The 16,205-nt window shown below is 34.2% G+C and overlaps 3 protein-coding genes across 5 annotated transcripts; all 3 read right to left on the bottom strand.

Moving 5' to 3' along the window:
* Positions 1 to 2,082: 2,082 nt before the first annotated feature.
* On the bottom strand, positions 2,083 to 3,727 carry LOC118059139 (thioredoxin domain-containing protein 9 homolog). The gene is made up of 3 exons (XM_035071976.2): positions 3,318 to 3,727; positions 2,620 to 2,778; positions 2,083 to 2,523 (listed from the first exon to the last, which is right to left on the bottom strand). Exons 1-3 carry the CDS (start codon positions 3,615 to 3,617, stop codon positions 2,341 to 2,343), a joined length of 642 nt encoding a protein of 213 aa, XP_034927867.1. The 5' UTR covers positions 3,618 to 3,727; the 3' UTR covers positions 2,083 to 2,340.
* Positions 3,728 to 4,680: 953 nt separating this feature from the next.
* On the bottom strand, positions 4,681 to 5,446 carry LOC118059138 (peamaclein). Its single transcript, XM_035071975.2, has 2 exons — positions 5,277 to 5,446; positions 4,681 to 5,119 (listed from the first exon to the last, which is right to left on the bottom strand). Exons 1-2 carry the CDS (start codon positions 5,359 to 5,361, stop codon positions 4,935 to 4,937), a joined length of 270 nt encoding a protein of 89 aa, XP_034927866.1. The 5' UTR covers positions 5,362 to 5,446; the 3' UTR covers positions 4,681 to 4,934.
* Positions 5,447 to 7,643: 2,197 nt separating this feature from the next.
* On the bottom strand, positions 7,644 to 13,728 carry LOC118059137 (protein DWD HYPERSENSITIVE TO UV-B 1). Of its 3 annotated transcripts, none has more exons than XM_073411241.1 (10): positions 13,540 to 13,728; positions 12,974 to 13,040; positions 12,534 to 12,787; positions 11,502 to 12,120; positions 10,366 to 11,019; positions 9,458 to 9,898; positions 8,658 to 8,852; positions 8,413 to 8,469; positions 8,016 to 8,078; positions 7,644 to 7,911 (listed from the first exon to the last, which is right to left on the bottom strand). In XM_073411241.1, the coding sequence occupies exons 1-10, from the start codon at positions 13,569 to 13,571 to the stop codon at positions 7,828 to 7,830; spliced, it is 2,466 nt and encodes an 821-aa protein (XP_073267342.1). In that variant the 5' UTR covers positions 13,572 to 13,728; the 3' UTR covers positions 7,644 to 7,827. The 3 variants fall into 3 exon arrangements, with proteins under 3 accessions (XP_073267342.1, XP_034927865.1, XP_073267343.1); XM_035071974.2 differs by having other exon boundaries at positions 11,502 to 12,108; positions 13,540 to 13,727; XM_073411242.1 differs by lacking the exon at positions 12,974 to 13,040 and having other exon boundaries at positions 13,540 to 13,727.
* Between the last annotated feature and the right edge of the window lie 2,477 nt (positions 13,729 to 16,205).

Here is a 16,205-nt window from a genome sequence, read left to right as displayed (position 1 = left end):
ATAAGGCAGCTGACTCAGGTAGCAACTTCATACATTTTTAATCCATAAGATGACTCATTTTGAGTATCAGGTTTTTTCTGAATTAAAAAGCTATAGCCTTGTCGTCAGGTACCAAGTTCAATCTTGTTTGATTAAGCTGCAAAAAGTCCCACGGTTTATAGAGACAGAAGGCTTTTTATAATAATTTTTAGATACCAATACATCGCACAGAGATGACATGATTTCATTGCTTCAAAGAAATCCCAGAAACAAGTCAAGCATCAACAAAATGCATCATACGTGTAGCCTACATAGCCATTTATATAGATCAAAATGACAATTAGATGAGAAAGCATTGGTCAACCAGGCAGCTAAGTGGAATATGTACTGGACCCTAGGATGCAAAAGTTCCAGCTCCATAGCATTTGTTGGCATGTAGATTTTTTTCACTAAAAGTGATCCAGATGGTCGTGATTTCTTTAGTTACGCGGTTCTTGTGCACTTTACACTGCATCACCGCCGCCTCCCCCACCAGTGCTCATCCCATTTTCCACTCTCATCACTTTAACTCTCAGAATAAATCTCCATGTTTCTGTTTCCTACACCGAAGAAAGAGCTCTGGACTCGCCCAGCAATTTCAACTCGGCAAGCCTGCATAATAATAAAACTAAAAGATTACTCGGCAAAATGGATAAAATGGGGGGACACAAATCGCAAAGTAAATCTTGTATGCAATCAAGGCAAGAAAAATGATGCTAGCAAAAGAATACAGAAAGGGACATCTTATATTTTTGCTTTCGCAGCCATTGTCTAATGAAAGTAAACAATAATAGAGGAACCTTGTCTTTTCTTTTTTCTGTTTCACGATCATTGTTTCCGGGGGACAACAGCCAACATTGAAATTTCATTATCAGTTCAAGTTGGCTGACACCATTTTCACAAATAATTCATGTAGCACCATTCTCAGATGATACAAAGATGTTTCTATTCTGTCTATGAAGCATTTAATGCAAGGATCACTTGCATTCAACACGGTTCTCTACTTTATTTGAAAGGAAGGAGGAAAAAGATATGCGTAGTCGTGTATATAGGTAATCAATAATTCAACTTGATATCAGTGAAAAGCGCAGGGTTTTGCTCCCACCTACACAGTCATATTTAGCTGAAGTCTAGGTGTTGTGATGGAAAAAGAATAAAGCATCCAACCAGCTTGCATTACTAGTTAAAACAAATAAATAGACTGAATTAATGTTCTTCAGCGTTTGATATTACAAATGCGAAGGTAACTTGTGGAACAACTCTTTATGGTTAAGATTAAAAAGAAATGTAAAATCACCAGAAGAACCTAAAACAATAAGATATATCATTCTAATTCCTACATATCATCTTAATATCATTTAATTAATTTTAATGATGACAGCACCACGAAAGTGGAGAATGAGCTTGTAACAGCGAGTAAGAGAATAAAACACTGGTTTCGATTATCATAATAATTGCGTTCTGAAAATTTCTAGCCGGTCTGAAGATTCAATAACAAAAAACACTTTCAAGAGGTAACAACAAAATCTGAACAAGAGAAATGATCACCAAGAAATAGCTAGATTTTAAATAGAAGAAATTAACTAGCAACTACAGTGACAAAATTGGAAGTTTCAAAGAGGAATTTAATAAAAACCCTACAGTAGTACAGTGACAAAATCGGAGGGATATCCAAGTTTCAAGAAACAGAACGAGAGAGACGTGCTTAATGGAGTGGAGGGGACAGTGATGACGTTTCGAGTTTTGATAGTAGCGTAATTGCAGATAGCGGGAAATGAAGGACTTTGAGCTGGCCTTTTGACCTACAATTACTGGGCTTGCTGTGAGCTTTTAATACTGGGCTACAGACCCACTGGAAAAAACGTGCTCTGCTTGCCTACATCATCAATGAATACATTGCATCTTGCAAATAGGAGCATCAAAGCAAAATATCATACATAATATTAATGCTTCGGTGAATTTCATCTGGAAGCTGTTCCAGAAATTCAGCCAATACAACAAATAGCACAAGAGTTGACAGCGCCATAATCCCATCCACCGGACGACGCCCCATGACAACATGGATCTCAAAATATGGAATAATCGATAAGGTTTATATCAAATACAAGAATCAAATGACAATGCCACCCCAATATAGCAGCTGAAACTCATAGACTTGTACAGCATAAAGCTTAAGGATAGAATATTCGATCTGCTTTCTACAAACAGAACAACACAGCTATGGCAGTCAAATGAGCTGTGGCTCAATTTGCAGATTGGAACACACATGCTCTACGAGACTAGGATTAAAATCTCCTTGTACCAAAATGAGGTTACTATGACTTAATCTGAATCTGAAGAGTCATGGCTCTCGCTTTGTCGCACGCTCCTCCTGGTTTGTGCACTTGATTTAGATGAATTTAGAGATGATTCACCCTCGAAAAAGATTACTTGAGCTTTAGCCAATCTCTCCTCCAAATCCTCTGTGTTAAACTCATCTGTCCCTCCAAGCTCATCAAATCCCACCTGGACAATAAAAACATGGCAGTCTAAATTTTAAAGCACCAGAAAAAAGGAGTGAATTTAGTCAACAACACATAGCTATATATATAAATAACATACCACATAATCATCTACTTTGGCATTCTTTATAAGTGCAAGTGTTGGAAGAACAAGAATCTTGAGTTTCTCAGCCAAAAATGGACTTTTCTCAGCATTAATCTTCACAAAACGTGTCTCTATATGTTGCTTTGCCAGTATACCCATGTGCTTGTCCATCACCTGCAAAGGAACTGTAAGCGTAAGAACTTCTCCTAAATCTCCCCTTTTCCCAGTTTATGTAAAGGCAATACTAATATCACTTTCACACACAAAGTAGCTCATCACATGCCGAATAGCTAGAAAGTAGTTAGGAGTTCTTTAGCATAATTATCTCTACAATGTTGGCAAGATCAAGCAATTAAGCAACGGTATTATGTTGCTATTTAAATGAGAACTAACTGCATAAGCATTTGAATCAGTATATAAAACACAACAGATAATAGTTTTGCATCAGGGAACCTCTAACTTTGATTAAGAACAATCCTATTTATAAATTGCCCTTCGCAGCCCATGTCAAGAAACAAAGACTAGCAAAACCCTGAACATCCACTCCCATAAAAAAAAAGTTGCAAGACTTGCTAAATAGAACCTACAAAACTCAAAATTCCAAGATTTTAATTCCAACAAGAACAATGAAATTCCTTAAAACAATAAAACATCAATAAATAAAAAATTTCTTTAACTATATAAATGAAAGTGATAATGATTTCCAGTATTACCTTGCAAGGCCAATTATCGCGATAGAAATGACAAACGACACGATCACTAGCTTTGACAGCAGAGAAGAAATCCTTCTCTGATGGAATCTCGGTGTACTCGCTATGACCTAAAGAGATCCAACGGCTACGCTTCTCCGCCATTTTCTTCATTTGTTGCAAGCGTCTCTCCCTCAATACCTCTATATCGTCGAGATCGAGACGATCTAAGGCTGCGATCTCTTCGTCGATCTTGTCTTCCACTGCCTTCGCTACAGTAAGTACTTGGTTCTCTATAATCTCTTGAACGTTAGGGTTTGCCATTGTTGGATGATTTCGGGAGATCTCTCTCGCTTGCACGAAATGAATTTTAAAAAATGGGAAATTAAGAGAAATGCAAGTGAGCTTTTTTGCTTGGACAGCTGCACTTCGGCAAGAAAATGGCTTAATGCATACCGTTTTGATCGAGTGTTGGGCTTGGGCCGGGTCCTTCACGTCAAGGTGAGATCCATTTAACAAGTTCAGAACCCACATAATAGCCTCTATTTTAGAATTTTGGGCTGATCTGAAAGCTTAGCTTTTCTATAATGTTTATTTATTTATTTATTAATGGGATTTGTGTACGAAGGGCATGTCCAGCAAGGACCCAACTACTAGAGTACAGTACAGTCAGTACCTTCTTGGTATACATAAATCTGTCGGTGTCTTTGTTTTAGCCAATCGGCAATCAACAAATCAACCCCTACCACTCTACTAACCTGCCATGTCCATATATTAACAATTTATATATATTGATTTAGTTATATAGAATGAGATTCACTTTATTTTTATGTTTTAAAAATATTTATAAAAAAAATTAATTTTTTTATATGATAATATCAAAAATAAATTTTAAAAAACAAAAAAAACTATTTCAATTTATTTTTTTAAAAAATTTATTTTAAAAAACAATACCATACACCAAGCATGCTCTGAATAATTAGCATTGATTCGTTATACTAAAAAAGATTCTACATTCATCATCCACTATTTTAATCTAGTTAGAGTATTAATTGAGTTGGAAGGTGCAACTTAATATATATACTGTATGAGATTATAAAAAATAATAATAAAAACCTTTTACTTAAAATATTATTAGTATTGCTATTATTATACGTATAAGCTTATATTCTCCGATAAAAAAAAAAAAAAACATGAAGCGTGATTGCGAAGACTGGTAAAAAGAAAAGGAAATTTAATTGATTTAATTAATTATAAGAAGAGAAAAAAACGAGAATCTTGAAATGTAGAGGGATTCTGATACCAGTTTAATTAATCATAGCAATTAAAAGCTGAACATATAAAAGACCACACACACACATATATATATTAAGTTATTAACCACAAAATATATGATGTACGATGCAAAGAAAGATATTATTTCATACAAATCCCAACATTAATTCACTGTTCTTCATCACACGATCACACCCATGCTAATCAAACCCCATAAGTAATGCGAAGAAGAAGAAGAAGAAGAAGCGTCCTCTTATATATCATTTCTAATGATTCGAGTCTCGAGAACTGTTACAGTACTGCTAGCTCTCATATACATGATATCTTTCTCAACACATGCACATCTTGACTGTCTAAGAGGTTGATTTAAGGACACTTGGGCTTGCCCTTGGAGTTCCTCTTGTCCCTGTAACAAGGGCACTCATGCTTGTTCCCATAAGTTCCAGAGGGCACACACTTGCACTGTTCGCAGCATATTCCACAGTACTTCAAGCACCTATCCTGTATGCCAGCGTTTGCGCACCTCGTATCGCACTTCTTGGCACAGAAAGCTACACCAATATATAGACATCGCCAACATCAGTTTATATCCAGAAAATTACTAAATAATTAACACAAAATGCATGGGATGGAGTCTACTCTCTGTGCTTTTGAGGGTCTAACAAACACTACAATAACATCTCAACTTCAAATAAACGAAGCCCTTACATGACTTGGCCATGACAGGTTCCAAGAAAGACGAGCTGAAGAGGAGTGAACACAGCAGCAAAGTAGCAAAGAAGAGCTTCTTCATCGTTTGTTTTGCCTCAAGCAAGGATAATCGATAATGGAAGTATCTGGAGAGGGGAGTGAAGTGGAGAGAACAGTGAGAGATTACGTGGGAATTTATAGCAGCAAAGCTGTTAATAAAGATAGGGGTACGTACGGGTGTGGGCAATAGATTGAACAGCTGGAGCTTTGCTTGGCACTTTATGAGGGAGCGATGGATACAGCCATGCATGTACAGACCATCTGTTTCGCGGTTTCAGCTAGCAGCCTTGTCCTTTTGTGAAGGGATTTCACTGCTGCTTTCCTTTTCCTTTGTCCTTTTGTGCCCACGAGTACTCAGCGCCATAACTAGGTGTTTGTTTCACCAACCTAAATCATACAACGTAAGCATCAGGGCACAGACGATGTCGAGGTTCATAGCATCTGGGTGGTTGAGCCTTTTATTTCCCAGTTTTATGACCCATGGCTGAAAACATAAAAAATTTAAGTCCGATGCATTTTTTAATTAGTAATGTTGTTCATCCCAAATGGGATTCACATTCATTGATATTATTTGTATAGTTGTAAAGGGGTGATAAAGGGCAAGTTTCGGGTGACGAATTGATACAATGAACTCTAAAAAAACCAATACAATACCTTTTTGAAAGAAAAAAAATCAACAATTTAAAAAAAGATTGTGTTTTTACAAAATTAAATCCAGGTAGATTGAGTTAAAAGATTATTCTTGATTTCAAACTATGCTAGCCAGATACTTCAAAAAAAAAAAATGCAACTGGGATTGTTCTAGATCCTAGATTAGTCGGGATGAGTAAACCCTAACTCATTTATAATCTCGATTATTTATTATAATTTTTTCCACCCGCTACAGAGAGCAAATTAAGTTTTTGAACCCTTGTAACGAAAATTTAAACTTGTTTTTATATGCAAATACTTCAAAAATTTCACAAAAAAACACCATCTAATTATTTTTTTAAAAAAACAAAACCCTTAACAGTCTTGTTTACATTCTTGGTCACAGAGAAAGCCACCTCCATTCAGGACGAATCCATCATATCAAGATGAACCTATTAGCTCTTTTTTCTCCCTTTTCCAACGAATTTTTATCTTCGCTCTCTCAAGATCCAAGATAGAACACGTGAAGAGAACTTAAACTTTGAAATAAAAAACCACAAGGATTAAACATGTAAAACATGAAAACTTCAATGATCACATCAAACTTTTTCATACCAAGATGAACAGTGTGGATTGCAGTGCAAGGGAGCGGTGCAATCCACATTAATTCATGTCTTGCTGCACAGTAACTTTCATCATAGTAAAGTAGTAGATGTTTTAGTTTGCATGTAAAAATTGAAAATTTCACTGTACTTTTCGGCACCTCATCATGAATAGTGGATTGCATTGTGAAGGAATACTGCAATCGAAAGTAACTTTTGTCTTGCTATATGGTAGAGCATATATACTTTATGTTAAAAATGTTTTAATATAAAATTTAGCATCTAAACTCTCCTTGATGTGCTGGCTCCCATCCTACGTACAGTGTATACATAGCATCTCTTGTGTTGATGCCTTTGCTCATTGAACGATGAGCAAAAGCTTCAAATATTCCTTGTCACTAAGTTGTTTGTCAGCCCAAGATCAGTAATATGATCCTTCTATCTAAATCTTTATATTGTCGAGCTGTCCGGATTCCTTCAGTTAAATTAATGGTTTTATGCTGCCGTAAGAGAGTTTTTTTGGCGTGTGAGGGTGAAAGTTTTTTTAAAAAAGAATTTATATAGGATCCATTAAAATAATAATTATAATAGTATTTGGGATATTATTTCATTGAATGCTTTTCGGTTTCAAATTTATTTTCAAATAAGGTTGTAATAAATTCTTTAATATTATTAAATGCTTTTTCCACGGTCCTTCATTTTTTTCTTAATGTTTATTAATTAGTATAATTAAATAGACATATCCAAGATGGCCTTTCATTAGAAATCATTCACTATTCAATTGTCATATAATAAAGTAAAAAAATTAAATAAATCTACATCTCCCAGTTTTATGATTGAATCTTAGAATAAATTTGACAACTATTTTTTACATTTATTAACTGATATAATTCTTATTTTATTTTAGTAGAATAATACATGCATTGACTATGCTTACACATTTATTTTTCTGCGGTGAAAAGAATTTCTTATTCGGCTGCCCGCAAGCAGCCGAGCTCTAGTTTACTCCATTTTCTAACATCAAAATACTTCCAGTTTTTTTTATATTTGTGTAAGAAACAATTAAGATGCTGAGATCCCAAATGCTCAAATCAAAATCACAAACACTATAGTGCCTTGGGTTGGGTTCTTTTGTTAAAAATCATAACCTCGACTATTCATGCTAGAATTGTTTACGCTAAGAAAAGATACAGATATACATTTTCAATCATGGAAAGAATATGAAAGGTGTACATTTTCTGTGTGCCGGAAAAAAAAAATATATACATACACACACATCAACCTCCCATGCTATTGGAAGGGCAGGAATCCTGGCTTTTAGAGTATCCTTTGGCATTGTCACAAGATGCTAGCAAATTGACCTGCAAATTTTACCTTAAAATTATAAAATCTTAAAAGGAAAAGGGAAACAGGCAACAAATTAAACTTCAAATTACAAAGAATGAAGAACAAGGAATGATCATACCTTAACAATTTCATACTTCGAGTTTGGACGCATATGAGCTGCCAGTATACTCATGTTGAAATCCTGTGTACAAGGGCGTAAAAAACACATTTGAGATTCACTTAATAATTCCACAATGCACAAGCCTCAGCTTAGTAGATTAACAATATGCCAAGTAGAAGAGTGGGGTAGAGAGACCAAGCAGAGAAAGTAAAAATTGGCAGCTAAAAAAGAAGTTTCAGCAACAAGTAAAATAATACTAAATAAAAAAGAACATAGATGTTTAATGAGGTAAAATTCCCACAACAATATTTTGCTTAAAATCCAAAAACTGAAAGGGCTATGGAAAAGAAAAAAATCAAATCTACAATTCAATAACCAAAATCAAGTTAAGAATTAGTAGCAAAAGTAAACTCACCCTAAAAGGATCACCCCTCAAAGACTGCACATACATTGAAGTCCCTGAGCCTTTCCCCTGCAAGAAAACAACAGAAGCTCATTTTACAAGTTCCAGGAAAATGCGACCCTCCCTTGGCATGTACACTCCGATATCAATAACTCCATAGCATTTCTGTCATTATATATGCTTCCACATCCCAATCAAAAACTGTTTTTAACATTTAAGAGTTTAATATAAAGCATTAAATGAAAATATGGATGTACCTCCAAGGATATGTCTCTCAGACGCCTTCCAGTTTGAGCACAGCAAACACGGACCACATGTTCATCACAACTCCCACTTATAATATAATCCCTTCCATTCATGTAGTAGGAACGGGTGTAATTCTGTGAACTTCTTGTAGGCTCTATGTCAAAACTCAAGTGAAGCCTTCCATCAACAGCCAAAAGTTGTCGAACCTGATACATTTCTACTTGTTAATCTCAAGACTCCACTAATTTCCTTAAAAGGAGTGACCAGAATTCTATTAAATATCAGAAGAAAAAATTAATAATAATAATAAAGTCAATGCACGAGTTATAATTGGAGGGGAAATGAATATTTAGCTAGTCACCAAGCCCAAAATGCAAAAGGAGAATGAATTAAGCACCAAGAAGTTAGCTGTTAGAATTGCTTGAAATAAAAGAAACATGTCCATAAGTTTGAAACCCCGATGAATCACATCTGCGCCCTAATAAATAAATTCTACTCCTCTTATATCAAACATAGTATAATAGACAAGTCATGTCATCATAGGCAGTAAGCACTAATTAGATCCCCAGGTAATTAGGGCTCAACCCAAATGTTGATCACCAAAAAACATGGGCTAGCATTACAAGAAAGAGAGGCTTTAGCAAATGGCGTTGTGGAGAAAAATTTTAATTTGTATGTACGCCATCACTCAGTTTCATTAAGGGTAGATTCTGCACAAGGGAAAACAATTGATGGGGCCCTAGTTTAACATTCAACTCGATGGAAATGCATCGAGACCACTCAAAATGCAGCAAATTAATTCAAATAATACCTCATTATCAACAGCAGATGCAAGAAGATAGTGATCATCAGGAGAAAAGCACACCATCACATTTCCTCTAGAGCTTGAATTAGTGTAGCAAGGTCGTATTGGTTTCAGTCTCAAGTCCCACAGTTTGACATCCTGATCAAATGAAGAAGTTGCAAAAATTGATGGGGAATGGTTTGAGAACTTGACAACATTGATATGCTCTCTGTGCATATCAGTGAACACCTGTATGCGCCTTCCACAGCTGATGTCATACAAAGCAACATTTTTTGAGTATCCGCTTGCAAGAAATAGTTCGTCGGTGGAGTTAATGTGAACAGATGTCAATTGGTCAAAGTCATCAAAGGTGATTGAACCAGCACCTAAATACATGCCTGTAACTGTAGGGGGCAGGTGTTCAATGTCATACAATTTTAGCGAACCATTATCTGAACCTGCTATGAGCTGACATTTAAAAGGAGAGGAACCAAAACAGAATCAGAAGGGGGCATATGATTAGGAACTTGATAAGCACATGATCAAACGCGCTAACAAAATGTTGATAGATAGAGAACATTAAATGATCATGTTGCCAAAAGTAATTTCATTATCACGGTAAACTGCTATCTCTAAGAAGTAGTTTGGTCTTGTGAAGCCGCATGCACATTGTTTTAGAATTTGATGTTCCTAAGTTGACATGCATGAACATCACACTGTGCAAATCACCTCAAAAAACTCAACTGAATGCTCTAGAAGTACAGATCAAATTAACTTCATTTCAAAATGGATAATGCTTTAAATTAACTATTAACCATTTCTGAAACCAGTTAGCCATATACAATTACCAAACTTATTTCTAATTACAAACGATAAGCATCACGGAATGATAAGACACTGTACATATTCACCGCACTCAATGCAGTATGAGATACCTTGGATGGATACTTTTTGAGCCAGCAGAGTCCCAACACACTGTTCATGGCACCAAGTGATGGAACATACCTAACCACTTTCCCATTCTCATGGTTGACCACAACAACTTCACCATCTAGAGTTCCAAACACCATTAGACTAGAAAGAGACGGATGGTACTCAAATTGTCTGGGGCGAAAGCTCCTACTTCCATCACCCAAATCACAGCCTGATACAGAAAGTGAATGCAAGAACGGCCAGGCAGAAGATCCCACCTTGGCAGCACAAAGAGACCGGGTATAAAAGTATTGTGAGTTTCCATAAGAATAAGAAAGCTTTTGATTTTTTGACTGTATATGAGAACGAGTTTCTTTTATTTCACGCTTATGCAAGATACTAACAACACTCTCTTTATGCTTCCGATTGTATGGTAAGTACTCAAAGTATTGTGAAAATGTAACAGCAGCCCTTTCTCTGTCAATCTTTCTGACAGGTAAGTTGTCCAAAACTTTCAAATGGGGTAATGAAGCTATCATGTACTCTCTATAATGTTTCTCAAAGCATATTGGTGAGGCATGTCGAGGGGTATACTTCAAAGGAACATCTGCAATATGTCTCCCAAACGAGCCAGTAAGGGACTCTTCTTTTTGATTCAGTGATGCACCAGATGAAACCTACCAAAGTAAATTTGAAATTTGATTATTGAGGATTTTAAAAAGAAGAGAGTTGGATGGACACAAGAAAATAGTATAAATTCAATCTATAGTAGACATTTAATAATCCAGCATTATAAAGGAAGGTGGGATCATGCACTGCAGGAAGTCTGCACATATAAGCATAAATGACCAGACCCTTTCCCCTTTAAAAAGAAAAGGACAAGAAAAACAAGATATATGATCCATGAAACCTTTACAGTCAAATGTGACCAGGAGAAATGCCAAAAATTAAAAAGAATTACAGGTGAAAAGATACAACAATCATACTTTGCTAGACTTCCTAAATAGGAATTCATTTGTAATTCAAATGACTCGTTCTGAATGCCATCAATTGAAAATGAACAAAAAGACACCACTTTCTTAAGCGATGAGATGCATCTGCCTCCTCCAGCTGAAATTACTAGAGACCAGTACCTAAGGAAAGTGCACATGTGGATTACCTCATTTTGCAGATTGACCTGCCTGTTCCAACCCGAAGATAAATTGGCCAACAGATCCGTATAATCAAATTCCCGCCAATTACTTGAAAAATCTACTTCACTGTCATCAGATGAATCCTCCATCATACTTTGAACTGGTTGATTTATAGCTATATTATTGAATGAAAACAAATTCCCAAATTCCTCGTCTGTGCCTGGGTTAAGATATGTTTCTTCCTCAGTATCAGTCAACTGTTCTCCAATGTCAGTACAGCTGATTGGCAGACCAACATCAGGTTGGTCCTCCAAATTTCCACCTGAAGATGCTGACGGTGAGGCACTGCCATTGCAGCATAGCCACTTCTGAAACCGAAGTTCTACCAAACAAGAGAGTTTAGAAAGTGCTGAAATAGTTGTCCATAGATTTGCAACTCTTGTCTCACACATTGAGAGGCAAATTAGATTGGGCATGCAAGTAAAACAATCCTCCAGGAAGCTTGTTAGTGAAGTACTAAAATCAAGGTTGAGAGTATGTATTTGCATGAATTTCCCTGCCATGTTCAGCTTCCGGAAATGAGAAGACCTCAAATTCAAAATTTGGCATGCCAAACCTCTCTGCGAGAGCTCCCTAGGTATGAAACTGAAGTTAGTGATAAAAAATAAATCGTATCTGCAAAATTATAGTGAAATTCCCAGCTCGTTTAAGAGAAAGAATTCAGGACTCGAGACTATTCTAACAAGAGAATATTTGGTTAGATTCCGAGGTGATGGTAGGGATTAAGGAAGGATCTGTTCTTATCCAGGCCTTTCTCTCAACTTCTGGCTGCTTTAAAACCTTCAGCGGCTACAGACTTCGCATTTCTGGTATGCAGGGATTTTCTTTTTTTCTTTTTTTGGTAAATGAGGGCATTTTAGAGTTTTTTTATTCATTATATTGATGTGGCTTTCCTGATCATTGCAAACAGATGGTGTCCCTTCGGTGTGTTATCAAAGAACTAGTTTTTACTCATCAAAACCATAACACAAATAATAAAAATAAGCATAACTATATACCGCAAGAAGTCCTTTCCAAAGGGTGAATCCTGAAGATCAACTGCTCGAAGCTTTTGATTGAAAGCACGCATCAAAGATAAAGCACATTCTCCATTCAAAGAGCATGATGGTCCATTGCGTATGTCAACTGCTTCAATCTCGGAGGTTTCTATGGTTGCACATACATCAAGAAGCGGAGGAACATCAATATCTTCAAGATAGTCCAAGATGATCTCCAAACTGCATAACTCATTGCAGGACTTTTTAACCTCAGCCTGAACAGTAAAACAATGATCAGGTTCAACTTCTTGTTTCCATCAATAACTAAACCAATCCCTAACTTAACGCAGATAACACTGTGCTGAATCAAACATGACAAATTTAACACATATCAATTAATATTATTTTATTTCAGGTTTTGTTGAACACACAGGTAAGGTGCAACTCTAACCCACACTGACCTTAAAGAAACCAGATAGAATTTCTGTATTAGGTAGGATATCACGCCTCTTGCAAGAATCAATGTACCTAAAACCAGAATCAAAATATAAAAGAAATCGGTTTAAATAAAGTGCTTACATTTATAGACAATAAAAATGGCAATGACTAATTCGATAAGTCGCGAAGAGTAATCAATGACTGTGCATTCCAGCATCCTTTTCTTTTTTCAATGCAAGCAACTTTTGTCCCAATGTCCACATAACTCCACATGAAAATATTACCAAATTTCAATTCTTTCACCACCAATCCTTACGTCTCACTCTGTAACTTATAAAATACAAGGAAGAAACAAAAGGGCAAAAAAACATTTAATGGGTCGAAATTGATTTCTCAATTCAACTAAAAACAGAGTCCTTATTTATAGTCTCCCTCAATTCAGTTCAAAAGAAACAAAAGGTAAAAATTCGTAGCTGAACTCTTTGTGTAATCCAATTGGGTTCGAGGAATTTCCTTGTTAACATAGAATTCAATGTCTACAGAAAAAAGGCGTTCAAATTGTAGAGATGAAAAGAAAAAAAAAACTTACATTTGTTCGAGCGTTGGGATATCAGTGGCCATGATTTAGATTCGGAGTCTCCGGTTATCAGCAGAGAAAAGAAAAGAAAAGAAATAAACGGAAAAAGAAAAGGAAAAGGGTAACTCAATGGTAGCAGAGGTGATGGTGTTTTCTTTATAGCTTTGCACAGTTGAGCAATTATGCATAAGCACGGAGACACGTACGTATTTTATTGAACATTTATTTTGTTCTTTATTTCGGATATGGCCTTTTGTTTTTAGAAAAGTTAGAAATCTATACACACACACAAACATATATATTTATTTATTTTACTGCAATTAGATTTTATTTTTTATATCTTTTTCTCGTCAGTTTAGATGAAGTGTATCTTAGAAATGATAATAAATAATTTACATTTTATTTTTATTTTTATTTTTTATATTCTTTTGTTGCTTTAAATCTTGCACATGTATAATATAATTTAGGTTTCGGTCATGTTTGGTATTTCAATTAATTTTATTTTAAAAAAAATTTAATTTTTTTTAATTTTAAAATAATTTTTTGTTATTATTTTAAACAAATACTTATTCCTTTCTTGTTGAGTTAGACAAAACTCTATTTTTTAACTTGAATCGGGAAAAAAAGTCTTAAAAAATTTCTAGGACATGTACTCATGTTGTGTTGTGAATATCCTATAATATGCATAAATTATTATACTTAGCATGGTACCCTGCGACAAGCATCACCCATCTTATCATGCTGTACATTTTAGATTCCCCTGTTGTAAATCAATAAATTTTCTGTTCGTATATTGTATTATATGGTAGGCGAAGCAATCATTAGTTTTTTTTTATTATTATTGATATAGATATTTTAATTAATTTTATAAATTTTAAAATTAATAATTATATAAGGTTCTAGTAGCTATGAAATTCATAAAGTTTAAATTAATAATTTTTAAAAAATAAACTCAATATTTGATAAAGTGAAACTCTCAATATTTGAAGTAAGCATTTGTTATTGTTTGATTATATATATTTTATATATATATATTGTGATGGCAGCTTTAGGAGCATTATGCGTCGAATTAATCAAAGTTTTGGAGGGGGTTGGTGGATCAATCAAACTCTCCCGAAGAGAAGAAAGGAGTTGGTGCGTGATCAGTAATAAATAAAGCTTGAAACGTATAATCGTATAATTAATGGCTTTTTAGAACATGTTACCATATAATCATCTAGACGGTCTATCCTTTTCCCAGTGATGAATTCTCAAAATATTCAACTACTAATGCAGGGTCAAGGTTTACGTGTAAAATGATTAATTAATCTCTTGATTATAAAATATTATTAATTCTTTTTGGTCAAAATAATTAATAACTTATATGTAGTGTCTAGTAAATTAAAATGACTAAAACATGTAAAAAATTATCTATCAAAGGTTTAGAAACTCTCAAATATTAAGTAAATATATTTTTAGAGAAAAGTATATTGATATAATAGAAAAATATACTATAAAAAATATATATACAATAAAAATGAAAATTATAAACTTGTAGCTTGACGAATTTATGAGATAGTCAATGAACTTTATTTTTATGTGAAGAGAAAGGGTTAAGCTATCATTTTATTTTTATATCATTTAATTAGAGATAAATATCATTTATATATATATATATATATGAAATTCTTAAACGCCTAAAAATGCAGAAACAGTAACATACAAAACATAGATACGTCTATGGAGACTTAGCTCTTACCTGTTGAAATATTTATGACCATGATATAAATGCAAAATTCAATAAACTATAAAAATAAAAACACTAAAAAATAACGAGGACCAAAAGTAAATAATTAGAAAAATTATAGTAAGTGGGTGTTTGGTATTGTGACTGCGGGTGAGGTTCACCCGCAGCCACAATTTTTTCTGTTTGGTAACCTTTGCACCACAATTTTTCAATGGTGGACCCCACCATTAACTGTGGTGCAACCACAGGTCTCAAGAAGCAGCTTTCGGCTGCTTCTTGAAATGGAAACATGGATGAACAGTGAAGCATGGCTCCACTGTTCATCCATTTTCTTCTGAACAGTGGAGCATGGCACCCTGTTAGAAGACGTTTTCTTCTAACAGTGGTTTTTTTTTTTTTAAATCAGTATAAAAAGTTTATTTATTTATTTTTAAAAAAAAAATCAATGAGCAAAGTTTATTTTTTCCTCCAAAAAACCAGTTCAGTTAATCGTAAACAATATATTTTTTTGTTTTTTTAAAAAAAATTAGTTTAAAATGAATTAAATTTATTCGTACTGTAATCTCAATTTTATTTATGATAATATTTTACCTAATTTTATTGCACGCTCAAAAAATCATGGAAACTGTAGTTGTCGAATAACTTTTGTACGACTTTTGTACGTAATGAAATTGTAATTTTTTTAAAAAAATTATGTTTTACTCAAAAAACTAGTATTTAATATTATTTAATAACACTACATAAATTAGAAATATATCGCATGATGACATAATATTTATGAAATTTGATCGCAATTCCAATAATAAATATATCACAATCTTTATTATTTAATAACACTACATAAATTAAAAAATTAGTTTTTGTTGTTGCGCGCTTAAGAAACCATGAAAAATATAGTCCTTATTTGATAGATTTCGTATGTAATGACATTACATATAGTTTAATGAAATAA

The sequence above is a fragment of the Populus alba genome, chromosome 9 (assembly GCF_005239225.2).
Source record: "Populus alba chromosome 9, ASM523922v2, whole genome shotgun sequence".
In the NCBI taxonomy this organism is placed as follows: Eukaryota; Viridiplantae; Streptophyta; class Magnoliopsida; order Malpighiales; family Salicaceae; genus Populus; species Populus alba.
Note: the sequence above shows the minus strand (reverse complement) of the source record. Positions and strands in the feature narration are given on the sequence as shown.